Source organism: Marmota flaviventris, chromosome 7 (assembly GCF_047511675.1).
Source record: "Marmota flaviventris isolate mMarFla1 chromosome 7, mMarFla1.hap1, whole genome shotgun sequence".
In the NCBI taxonomy this organism is placed as follows: domain Eukaryota; kingdom Metazoa; phylum Chordata; class Mammalia; order Rodentia; family Sciuridae; genus Marmota; species Marmota flaviventris.
In genome coordinates, this window is record NC_092504.1 from 31,331,446 (window position 1) to 31,345,425 (window position 13,980).

General features: G+C 33.9%; 1 protein-coding gene across 1 annotated transcript in view; it reads right to left on the reverse strand.

The window, feature by feature from the left end:
- Nucleotides 1–13,980, reverse strand: part of Rfc1 (replication factor C subunit 1) — a 72,652-nt gene that overhangs the window by 29,473 nt on the left and 29,199 nt on the right. The window contains exons 5-8 of the mRNA XM_027938658.2: nt 4,715–4,947; nt 3,951–4,028; nt 3,170–3,247; nt 1,739–1,826 (exon numbers count right to left, since the gene is read on the reverse strand). Of these exons, the coding sequence (XP_027794459.1) occupies nt 1,739–1,826; nt 3,170–3,247; nt 3,951–4,028; nt 4,715–4,947 (477 nt within the window). The remainder of the gene's footprint in view (nt 1–1,738; nt 1,827–3,169; nt 3,248–3,950; nt 4,029–4,714; nt 4,948–13,980) is intronic.

Consider the following 13,980-nt stretch of genomic DNA (forward strand, 5'->3'; position numbering starts at 1 on the left):
TTAATATTTTCATTTCTTAGCTTATATGGCATATCTATTTTTAAAAATTAAACATTTACATATTGCTTCTTTAAAAAACCAGTTCAAATTAAGAGATTTGTCTGTCATTTTAAATACAAACTACTCATTTCTGGCTATAATATTGTAAACAACATCACACCACAAATGTGCTCTGAAATTTACACAGAGAAACTTACTGACTAGAATATGCCACATAAAAATTCTATGGTTGGCAAGCTCAAAATTCGGAGGTGTGAAGACCAAAAGATACTTCATAAATAGATTTACTCATAGGATTAAGATCATCTATGCAGTAAGTCCTCCACATCTGGGGGTCCCACATTCATACATTCAACCAATCATGAATCAAAAATATTTTTTAAAACTGTGTCAAGTGATTGTAGCTCAGTGGTAGAGCGCTTGCTTTGAATGCATGAGACACTGGGTTCGATCCTCAGCACTACATAGAAATAAATAAATTAATATATTTTTTAAAAAACTGTGTCAATAACACAGATGGACTAGACATATTTTAAAACGTTTAAAAATTGTGTCAATATTATGATATATGCATGTATAAATATACCACAGTGAATTCCACCTTTATGAATATCTATGAAACACCAATTAAAAATAAATAGATAAATAAATAAGAGGAAGACCAATAGAATAGAGGAGGGAAATGGGGGAAAGGAGGAGGCAAGAGGTGGCCCAAGGGACTGAAATGGAGCAAATTAAATTACATGCAATGTATGATTATATCAAAATGAACCCAACTATTATGTATAACTATAATACACTAAGAAAAGCATTTTTAAAAAAAAATTGTACAGAATGTGTACAGATATTTTCTTGTAATTATTCTCTAAACACTGTATAATTATGTAGCATTCCCCTTGTGTTAAGTATTTTAAGTAATCTAGAGATTACTTAAAGTATACAGGAGGCTGTGCATAAGTTATATGCAAATTCTATTCTATTATATATAAGGAACTTCAGCATCCAACGATTTTGGTATCCTCAGGGGTCCTGAAACCAATCCTCCACTAATAAAGAAAGATGATTACACTAGCAGTTGGTTTGATATCAAGGCCATTAAAGAATAAACCCCAAAACAATCAGTAGAAGACCTTCAGATGACCTGGACAATTGTAAGTCAACTCTAAAACTATAACATGAAAAGCTCAAAGCATTTAGTTGTCTTCATATACTGAAGTCCACATGTAATATATTGGAAATTAACAGGAAGCCAAGAGCCATAACATATTTATCATAACAGTCTTAGAGCAGATAGGCATACTCCACCAGCTAGTATCCAAAGAGCTCTCAAAATACAGATGATCCCTGACCTATGATGGTTCAATTGATTTTTCAGCTTTACTCTGTGCAAAAGCAATTATGCGTTCAGTAGAAAATGTACCTGAAATTTTGAATTTTGAGCTTTCCCTGAGTTAGAAATATGCAATAAGATACTTCCTCAAGAGGAAGCAGCTATAAAATACAGTGTACTGTGTTGCTGAGCTATACTTTTGGAAAAGGGGTGTATTAAATGCATTTTCAAGTTATGATATTTTCAACTCTAAGTTAATTGGGATGTAACCCCACCATAAGTCCAGGAGCATCTGTAATAGTTTCATGAAATAATGTCTACCTAATACAATTATCAAAATGTTTAAGAGAATTCTAAGAATTCTCTTCTACAAAGATAAGCATTCTTACTTTCTTCTGGTAGTATTACCTTTATGAGAATATTTATGTTTTTCTGGTTTACTTAAATTGGCTTGGGCAGATGAAAACGTTTCTCCCTCTTCAGTGTTCTTTTGGGCCTAAACAGATTTAAAAAGTGTCAAGTGTGACAAATATAGGAACATTATTACCACAAAATTCACTGTGAATTAAAGTTTTACTTTTAAATTCAAGGGTCACCTTCCAAACTAGGAAAACACTACAGTAAACTGTCATTTACTTAATTACAACATTTCTACAGCAAATGAAGCATGTTTTCTAACCTCATTTTACAGATAAAATGAAGATAAGGAAACAGATGAAAGATTGTAAAAATACATCTATAAAACATTATTACGTTACATAACAACCTGCCAAACTGGAAATGGAAGCCTATGTTTGCTTCTTTTATTTCAACTCTCAAACTGTATTATGCAGTTCAAAACTAAAATGTAAACCAAAATAAAATGAAAACACACTAAAGCTTAAAGAAAAATTAAAAAGCACTTTCTCAAAAGAGAAAAATATCCAATATCTCCACTGCTCCCTCAAAATTTCATTTTATAAATGGGATAATATAGTATTTGTTATAATTTGAATATCTTTATGTATAAGGCTTTCCTTTCTTTCTTTTTGTACCAGGGATTGAGCCCAGGATCACTTAATCACTGAGCCACACCCTCAGTCCTTTTATTTTATTTTTTTATTTTGAAACAGAGTCTCAAATAAGTTACTTAAGACCTCACACTAAATTGCTGAAGCTAGCTTTGAACTTGCAGTCCCTCTGCCTTAGTCTCCCAAGCCACTGAGATTACAGGTGTGCCCTCTGTGCCTGGCAAACAGTCAGATATTGGTACTGACAATTATACTGATTCATCAGAAATAAAACCAAAATGTGATTGATTAGAAATAAAGCTAATTTATTAAAGATCCAGTGCTTTTAAAAGAAAGAAAGAAAACATCATGAATAGTCCCAGCCACTGAAGAGGTTAAGGCAGGGGGATTGTGAGTTTGAGGTCAACAAGGACAACAGCACTGATTCTTACTTAAAAAAAAAAAAAAAAATTTGATGCCAAAAATATACTGATTATTTTTTAAGATTGCCCTAATATAGATCTTACAGTCAGCTTAAAAACAGCAAAATTATGCTTGCTGAAAAGACAGTGATTAAAATTAAAGTTACTAAATTTATGTCCTATCAGCATTATTCCCTGAACAAATACATAAAAGCCCCCTGTAAAGATTCTGGATTTTTGTGTTCTTGCACTCTTCTTTTAGGAAAAACAAATTTTCCAATGAGTTTCTCCAAAAACATTTTTATAAATTATAAAAATTTAGCTTCTTTCTGGAAAAGTCACTCATGGCTATATCTCCAGAGCCTAGAATATACAAAACACTGATCTATAGTGTATATTCAGAATGCAAACAGCCCATTATAATGCACCTTTTTGGTCTTGGGTTCCTCATCCAACATGGCTAACGTTCTGGCGAACTCTTCATCTTCATGCAATTGCCTCTCCAGCTGTAAAAACAATCAACATACTGAGATGTTTGTGTTCTTTTGTATTTGAAACACTTATATTCATTCAACATTTATTAGGCATTTACTCTGTGCTAAGTGTTTGGAGGTCAAAAGAGAACTCTGTACTGGAGACAGATTTAGGGGTCATCAGCATATAAATAATAATTACAAACACAGGAATGGATGAGATTGCTCATAGTAAAAACAGGAGATATGAGCAAATTAAGTTATTTTAAATATATTAAAGGAGCTTCCCACTAAAGAACTCTTAAGAGCCGGGCATATGCCTTTAATCCCAGTGACTTGGGAGGCTGAGGCAGGAGGATCGTGAATTCAAAGCCAGCCTCAGCAAAAACAAGGCACTAAAGAACTCAATGAGACCCTATCTCTAAATAAGACACAAAAAAGGGCTGGGGATGTGGCTCAGTGGTCAAGTGCCCTTGAATTCAATCCCCAGTACTTCTCCAGCCCAAAAAAAAAAAAATTCTAAGGATAAATCTTAAAGTAAAATTATCCCTTGGTCTCATAGATATTTAGAGTTTATAGATATTTAGAGTTTTATATGTTAGATTTTAACTTACTTTACACATAATCTCCAATAAAGCTCAATTCAAAACTAAACTAGAACTATCTTGACTGTTTGCCTAGCTACGGCACATCAAAACATCAAGTTATTAATGATACCTAAGTAAAATGCCAATACCTCTGCATCTTCATCAAGTTGCAATTGCTTGGCGATGACTTCATCGTTTAATATGGAATCATTTGTATTCTGTGAAGGCTGTATTTCAAAGAAAATTAAACAGTATCAGCATAAAACAAGTTAAAAATAAGGTGTTTTTTCTTGACTATAATAGCTGATTAAACACACCAATGAGATAAGTATATCAGTAATAGTTGTAACCCATACCAGCCAAAATGTCAACTTTACTGGCAAATCAACATAAGAATGATCACATTGTCCCATGGAAGCACTAATATGAAATCAACAAACACACACTACTGGGCAGGTTAATTTAACTCAGGAGGCTGCTTTGACTAAGTTATAATTTCTATACAGCCAGAAAAAGATGAATCTAACTCCAGTAGAGAAGGTCAAATATAGCATATTCATAAGGGATGTATTTATGACTTCATTTGGGAACAAATCTATTATCTAATTTTGTCTGGTTGAAGTCACAAGTAAAATGAGTTTGTATTATGAGAAAACAATTTAAATTCTAAGAACTATAACTTTTTCTAATAGTCTTCATACCTTTTTCCTGTTTTGAAGTATAAAGAAAAATTATGTAGTATCTTATTTCTTTGTCCTCTAAAATGAGGGCAACACATTTTATCCTAATCACAGGAAAATTGTCTTCATTAATAAAACATGCTGACCCATTTATAACATCCTAATTTCTCCTCTTATTAACATCAGTACATGGCTATCATCTGAAAATTCTTTCTTGCATGTGGAACACTCACTTGTTTTCTTTTGCTTGCTACCATCTTCTTATCCGATCTTTGGACACTTCCAGTTCCAAAATAATCAAGCACTGAGGTTGGTGTAAGTTTTATTGGTGATAAAGGCTTATTCTTGGTCTTAGTGTTTTCTTCATTCTTTTTCATGTTTGATGTTCCAAGATAACTATTTGTAGATCTTCCATTTTCTTTTGATTTAGAGGCTGCTTTCTTACACATAAAGTCGTCATCTTCATCTTACATGGAATATAACCAAATATTTTTTGATAAATATCAATTTCTAAATTATATAAGGCAACTACTTCTACCAGCTTTAGAAAAAGTACAAAAAAGCTTTGGGATGCTAGTAATTCTTTTTCCTTTCCATCTCCTGAACTCAACAGTCACCCCCCTGCATTTACCACTGCCAGGCCTGTAATACACCAACCCAACTACACAAATATTTACTGAGCACCCATTATATGCCAGGTACTGATGATACAAGAGAGAATTAAAAAAAAAAAAAAAAAAAAAAAAAAACCTGCGCTCATGCAACTTCAAGTCTACAAGCGAAAACAGATAACAAATATGTACTATTGAGTTATATGTGCTATGAAGAAGAAACAGAAGTGGGGTGTAGATCAATGGTAGAGTACTTACCTAGCACATGTGAAGCCCTGGGTTCACTCCCCACCAATGAAAAACATTTTAAATTAAAAAAAAAGAAAAGTGATGAAGGATGCTCTTTTAGAGAGTAATCGGGGAAAGTCTCTCTGATAAGTGAACTTTCACAGAACCCTAAAATACAGATACGACCAGCAAGAAGGCTCAGACAACGAAAACTACAAGTGCAAAAGCTTAAAGTAAGTGTGCTTTGAGGTCAATGTGGCCGCAGCACAATAAGAGGGTATGTGCTGCAAGAATCCAGGTGAAAGAGAGAGAAGTCAAATCCTGCAGGACTTTCTAGGTCACACAAAGAATTTCAGATTTTACTATAAAATGAGAATCAACTACAGAACTCTAAGCAGAGAATTCCAACTTAAGTCACATCCTTTGGAGAAGACACTGTTCAAGGTTGAAAGGAAAGCAAGGAGATAACTTAGGAAGCTATGGTAGCTCCAGACAAGATGCTGTGTACAGTGGGTTTGCAGACATGGTGAGGAATTGTCAAATTCTAGCTATATATTAAAGGTGTACTATCTTATCAATATCTAACCATTCATTTAAGACTTTAAAATTTTGCTATATTTTATATTTTTAAAAAAATTCCCATTAAAAATTGGTCTTAAATGTCTTTTTAGGACTGGGTATATAGCTCAGTGATCAAGCACTTGCTTAGCATGTACAAGGCCATGGGTTCCATCCCTAGCACAACAAAAGAATTTCTATATATTCATAAGGCTTAGATAGCTAGAAACCCTAAAAATGTACTTCAAAGGGGTCTCAACAAATTTTTATTTGGTTCAGTGACTAACAAAAGAAAAGGCTTTTCAATTTGGTCTATTAACAAAAGAAATTTTTTTAAAAAATCTAAAAGATGACCATGAAGATTAGGTCGAGGGAACAGGAAGGTTTCCTTTATAAACTCAGTATGCAAAACCACATGAGTGGGTCTTACTTCCTCTCAAGGACTCACTCATTTGACTACCAATATTTGTTAAGGCCATATGATCCAGGAGTTGGGCTATTCCTAATTGGTTCCCACCGAAAAATAAAAGTAATCAATGCTATGTTAAAAGGGAAGAGGGGAGGAGATTTAGCCTTACTTTCTATAAATATATTAAATTGAAATTATAAACTTTACAACATGTAACTTAGAGGTTCCTGGTTACAAATATAGCAAGTAAGCCACTATTTAAAGCAAGAGGAGGGATCTCTGAGGATGCCCATACCATTCACTATAGGCTCATTTTCTCTACTAACTGACGGCTCATCCAACCTTTCAAGGGCCTCCAATGAGCACAGATATGTTTATTAGATGGCTTCACATTCTTGGCTATGACCAACTAGGCCAGCCGTGGGCACCTGATCAAGTGGGGCCCATGATCAGTCGGGTTTATTCCTGCACTCCGTGAAACAGGTTAAAGGCCTCCTAACAAATTCCCCATCTTGTTTACTCCAAGCTAGTTTATTTTTATTTTTTTTAACTTACCTGAAACAGAACAATTCTAATTAAAGCACACTTGCTTAACTTTAGTGAAGTCAAACTACCTTTGAGTTTAAAAATTTATCCATAAACCTTTCTAAAGCACACCCAGGGCTTGATATACTTAAATTTCAGTTCAACCATGTTAACAAGAGTCAGCAGACAAGTTAGTCGCTCATTCATCTATTCTCTCATTCTCTGCCTATTTGCCAGGTAAAGGAAAGGGGTCTGATTCACAGAGGTTTGGAAAAGCTGGGCAATATTATCACCATTCCACTTAAGTAAATAGCCTCGTGAATCACCCATAGTAAGTCTGATAACCACCGAGAATATAATCTAAAATACCTTTCGTTTTCTCTAAAATAACAATGAATTATTATAAAAATTCAAATATTTTATGATTGAGAGCTATTTTACATGCACACCTTCACTCAGTTAAGCTAGAGCATAACCAATCAGTAGCACAAAACAACGTATTACTCTCTACAGTCACATGTCACTTAATAACAGAAATATTTTCTGGGAAAAGCATCATTAGTTGATTGCACTGGTTGTGCAAACATCATAGGGTATCCTTATACAAACCTACATTATACAGCCTACTACACACGTAGTCATATGGTACATATATATGGTATAGCCATGATGAATAAAACATACAAGATTAAATAAAACATAAGATAAAATGATACAGTAAAAGACATGCTAAACAGGATGCTGCTATTGAAACATGTGATAGTAAACTTTAATTTTTGAAAGTGGAACGAGTACATTCTAAACAATAAAAATATACTAAATATATAAACCAGCAACACAGGTATTTATTAAAGTATATTCTGTACTATACATATTGTATGTGCTATAGTTCTATACGACTTTGCAGTGCTTTAGGTTTCTTTACAGCGCCTCACCACAAACATGGACAACACAGTACACCATGACCTTAAATCAGGTGCAATGTCACCAGGTAATAAGAATTTTTTTCAGCTCCATTATAATCTATGGGGCCCCTGTTGTATATGCTCTTTATCATTGAAACATTCTGTTATGCGGTATGTGACTATATCCTACTTAGCAAGCCAAAAAAATATGCAAAATAGCCTTAAAATTTTAAACCAAGAAGAGCATCGCTTATATCCTGGCTTTAATAAAGAAAGGAAGAAAAAAAGGGCAGGAGGAAAAAGGAGGGGAGTGGGAGGAAAAATAAAAGGGGAAAAGAGCAGGGGAAGGCAGACTAGAACCTTCCAAGTACAGAAAATCAAAACATCACCTTAAGCAATACCTGCCAAATTAAAAGCATAACCAGTGTATGTAAGATAAGACTTCTAATCTTATCTTAAGTTTAATTATGTTTATATGCTTCATGCATGCTAGGCAAGCACTCTACCACTGAGCCACATCCTCAGCTCATATTTATTTGCTTTAAGTTCAACAACCACAGGAGGGAGGGGGGAGGCAGGAGGGAGTCCCTTAATGGAGAAGAAACAAAAATTAAATTGTCTATGAAATGACAGTGGCTATTCTAGCTTTACACCCACATTAAATACGCCAAGAACAGCTGGGCACAGTGGCACACACCTATAATCCCAGCTATTTGGGAGACTGAGGCAGTAGGATCGCATGTTCTAAACCAGCCTCAGCAATTTAGCAAGACCCTGTCTCAAAATAAAATTTTTAGAAAGGCTGGGGATATAGCCCAGTGGTAGAGTGCTCCTGAGTTCAATCTCCAGTACCACCAAAAAAATAAAACCCAAAACACTAACATTCCATTTCAACTACACTTCAACTTGCTCATAAGTAGTATGACAGAAAACACCAGAATTGAGTGGGTAAGGTCAACTACTATGGGAACAGACTATGGGCAAGAAAAGATGAAGAAATTAGGGGACTAATATAAGATAGGCAAGCAAAATGGCCTCACCATAATAATGGCAGTAGAGATTGAGAGAGGAATGAGTATTGTTTATAATATTGGAAAACAAATAGCCTAAATATCTATTCAAAAGTTCAACCATGTGATGGAATTCTATGCAGCAATAAAATATCTTAATGTAGATCCATATTTATTGATATAAAGATATCCATGGGGCTGGGGTTGTGGCTCAGTGGTAGAGTGCTTGCCTTGCATATGGTGAGGAACTGCGTTTATACTCAGTACCACATAAAAATAAAACAAAATAAAGGTATTGTGTCCATCCACAATTTAAAAAATATTTTTAAAAAAGATATCCATGTCAGGGCTGAGGATGTAACCTAGTGGTTAAAGTGCTCACCTAACATGAGTGAGCCCTGGCTTCAAACTCCCGGCACTGGGAGGGGGGGGGGAAAAAAACTTCTCTATAATTTTGTGACTCTGAATGACCATATAAACTTTTGTTTTACTATTATGCTCAACATTTATGAAAATGAGCTATGAAAATGTAAATTAGTATGACTTCTAGAAAGTAACTTGGAAGAACATATCTTTAACCTTAAATTAATTCATATCCTTTAGTGTAGTATTCTTGGAGATATTAGAAGTGTGGAAAAATATATATTACAAATATATTCATTAGGGATGCGAATGTAGCCCAAGGGTAGAGCACTTGCCTAGCATGCACAAGCCCTGGGTTTGATCCCCAGGCACACTATTAGGAACGTGAACAGTGTAGGCAATCAAAATAATCAAAACTGGGGAAAGGTTTAAATAAATTGTGGTCTAACCAGTCAATGGATTCATGCAGCTGTTAAAGATCAAGCCAAAATTTCAAGGTTCAAAAAACTGATGACAACAGTTTTTTAAAAAAAAAAAAAAGCAGAATGCATCAGTTCTTTTACATTAGTCCTAACATTCTAGGTCTTACACCAGTTTAAAAGGAGGGCTTCTTCATGAGCCTCCCCTGCTAGTAACCTTTACAAGATTGAAAAGCAAAGAGCTACTCTCTGAATACATGGGTTTAAACTTAACAAATGTCTTCAAGCTACAGGTCCCAAAAAATGTACTATTCCTAACACAGACACAGTTTTATAAACATTTTCATAATTTTTCAATAAGAAAGTAAATCACACATGGATCTCCAAGAAAAAATCATGGAAGTGAAATTTCAAGTATATTTTCACTATATTAAGCAAAAATTACATACAAGTCCCACAAAATAAATAGCTCTCCAGACCCCTTGGAAAGTAGGAGGAATTCTGGGGAATGAAGTTATAAAAGAGAAAAGAAGAGACAATTCTCAAGGACAACTCTCTTGCTTTGACACTTCTTCAATGTCTCCTGATTTGTGTTCTTTCCCACACTCCTTACAGTTGTGGGAGTGATTAACAACAAAAGGAAATTCATGATCCTAAGAAAAGTGATATTTGTGACAAATATAAGGGTTTCACAACTAGAGTACGCTCTGTCACTAATATCTGAAGGATCCTGTCATGTGGCTTTGATGAAACCAGAAAATCTGAAGAAAGAGCAGTCCTACTGTCTACACACACGATGACTGTTGAAAAGGTTGTTGTAAAGCTCCTTAGACCTCAGTATTCCAGGGTTACACAAATATATTATGGAGAAAAAAGGCAGAAGAGGCCAAAGATGCAACCAGCTGCTTGCAAAGACACAGTCATTTAACAGGTGTTGCTGTGACCATCCTCACATAAAATCAATATTTGACAATCCAATACATTGTGTAGAGATGAAACACTCCTCTTTTTTCACATTTACCATTTGCTAACAAACCTAAATTTGTTTCTGCTTTGTCAGAAGCCAAAGGCAAACTATGTTCTCATCTCCCTAGAAACTTATAATAAAATAATGATAAATAGATCTAAGTCAAATTTCTGAGAACTAGGTGAAAATCATGGGCAACTGAACACTTAAAACTTCCCTCCAGGATATCTGTTTCCTTATGAAAACACCATTTATTTTCATTAAAGACAACATAAACTCAAATGTGGTAACAACAACCAAGTAAACTAGCATTATCCAACACACAGCAGAGGAACTGCCTGGAAGAGAAGATTGCTTTGCCACTCTGAATTAGATACATTCATTTATTTAGACAGATAACAAATAAAAGAAAAAGAGAATAATGTGCAGGTCCATATGAAAATCTATTTACAAACCAAAAAGAAAAAAAATCTCATCTGGAGTTCATACTGCTGAGAATATGACCTTTTCAAATGGATCTCTGAATATCCTAATTCTGACTTTCTTTCCTTTGGTCTGGAACACATCAAAACCAAATTAATGGAGAGATCTCATTATAGAAATTAACAATAATTTACTCAGCAACAACTCAAAAACTAAAAAGAGGACCTAGACATTTAAAGCCTGTTTCTATGAAGTTCCTTTTCAATACTTCTTTGAGTTAAAACCCTAAATTGTCCTTTTGGTTTTGGAGCTAGAGAAAGGTTCATACATTTGTCAAGCCACCAGTAAGTATTCATTAATTAAATAGAAGAGAAACTATACATAACTTCTTTGTCTGTTTATGTGGTGAAACATTCTATACATATCACTGTAATAAAAGTTCTGAGACTGTTCATCTTTAATCAAGAAACCAGATCTCATGATTCATTACCAATGAATCCTCTTAGAATCAAATGGAATCCATTATACTTTTTATCCAATTTGTGGAGTCTTGTAAGGTAGTTAAGGAATAATAACAGAAAAATTGTAAGAGCTTGAAATATGACGTTATCCACCACACAGGTATCAAGCCCACTGGATCTCACAGAAAAAGTAAAAAGAGGGAGCACACCTGAACATCTGGCCAAAGTACATGACCCAAAACGTCTTACAATTCAAAGTCTTCGAAACAAACAACAGAAGGAACCCTTACTGGCCAGAGTTAAGGCAGTGATTCTGCAATGCAACTCCCCACACACAAGAGGAGGAAGGGAATAGTGCTGGGCTCAGTATTAAAGCAAAGTATAAATCACCTGCATGTTAATTTGATAAAGACAGCCAGACACTGTGGCACATGCCTGTAATCCCAGCAACTGGGGAGGCTGAGACAAGAGGATTGCAACTTAGCAAGGTCCTAAGAACTTAGCAAGATCCTGTCCCAAAATAAAAAATACAAGGACAGGGGATGTGGCTCAGTGGTAAAGCACCCCTGGGTTTAACCTACAGTACAAAAAAAAAAAAAAAAATTCTGTCCCTTAAAACAAGCTTAATAATTTTGCCAATGATTAAGAAAGAAATTAAAAGATAAATCTATCAAATATATAGAGGTGGTTTTGGGTCATAGCTCAGTAGTAGAAAGCTTACCTAACACGCTCAAAACCCTGGATTCAATCTCCAGCATCACACAGAACAACAACAACAATATATGCAGAAGATGTGAAATCAGATTACAGAAAAAATGTAAGTAGATGAGGGACATTCAAAGATCTACTAGAGTCTTCCACCGTGAAACTTGTGCAACCTTAGATTAAAAATTGCTTCTCTAAGAACATGTTTTCTCAATCAGCCTTAATATTAGGTAGTTTCAAAGATAAAATTAGAAAAATATGAAAAATGGGCTATACAATAAATTCTATTTTATTCCACGAAGGCATTAAAAAGCATTTGAAAAAAGTTATAGATCGACATACATAGTATTTAAAATTCCCCCTGTCTTTTAGTCTGGAGACACGAACTTCAAATAAAATAATAGGTTCCTATGTAAAAGATAACTGTAGTTAAAATACAAGTAACAATCTAATCTGATATAAATCTGTGAAAGTTTATGAACTAAAATTTTAAATTAGACTCTCAAAACGTATAATGGAAAAAACTATAAAATAGAACTACTAATTTATAAACTATGTATTATTCCTTCTAGTATACATACACAATACTAAATTTCCATGTCAAATCTTACCAAAACTTTTCACACTTAGCTCAAATTCCCTCTCCTCCAGGAAATATTTCCTGAACTTCCAAAATTTAAGTTACCTCATTCATGCCTGAAAATCCTTCCAAGATATTTCTATCACTGTTAATTTTCCCCCATAACTATTATGTAAAAGTATTATCTCCCCAATAGACTTTTTAAAAAATATTTACTTTTTATTTGTAGTTGGATACAATATCTTTATTTTACTTATTTTTATGTGGTGCTGAGGATCGAACACAGGGCCTTGCACTTGCTAGGTGAGCAGTCCACCACTGAGCCACAGCCCCAGCTCCACCATAGACTTTAATAGTGTACTTTAATCCAGAATACAATTATGCATACAGTGTATACATCACTTTTATTTAATAAATAAATTAGTAATAATTTAATATTATTAAATAAATGTATTATTATATTATTAAATAAATGTATTGATCATTCCACAATGTATATATTTATGTGTGTATATATATCCAAACATCACTTTGTAACTGACAAATAATTATTATTTGTCATTATTATTTAGAATTGAAAATATATGCAATATATTTAAATTTTTTTTAAAAAAAATTTAAGTATTGAAATTTAATATTAAAAAAACAGATAACACAATAAGGATACAAAACCTGAAATCAGCCCAGAAACTAAGAAGATGAAAATGTAATACAGTTAGTTGATTCTAGAAAAAAATTAAGGAGAAACTGAAAACTGGAAAAGAAAAAGCTAACTTAATAGCAGCCCATGGCTTTGTTTTGTTTTTTTAATTTTTCAGGAGTGTTTTGACCTATAAGATAAATAGGAGTCGAAAGGAAAAGGAAAATGGTTGGGGCAGAAGGACCCTAATAAAAACACTGTGCCCAGAGCATAGCTTTATGAAAATAAACCCTGTGCTATTACTCATAATACAGGTAGATAAGCTACACTCTTAAAAATGCTACATAGCTTCAAGAAACACTACTCCTTTTAAAGTGGTCATATTCTTTGTGAACTGCCAATTCATAAAGTAATGAAGCACAAACAGGCTCACATCAACAATACAATATCCAAAAAAGGAAGAGAAAGAAAAATTGAACTCATACTATTAAATTCTATGCAGAAGTTTAAAAGAATGAGACAGAGATCTTTTAAAATTGAAAGAGGTAGACTGAGGAAGGGGGCAGGAGGAACAGGAAAAGGGAGAAGAGAAAGGGAGGAAGGGAGGAAGGGCAGACTAAGACATTAAATTATGAAAAAGCAAGCTAAATATGCATATATACATACAAGTACAAGTGTGTTTAATATAGCTATGT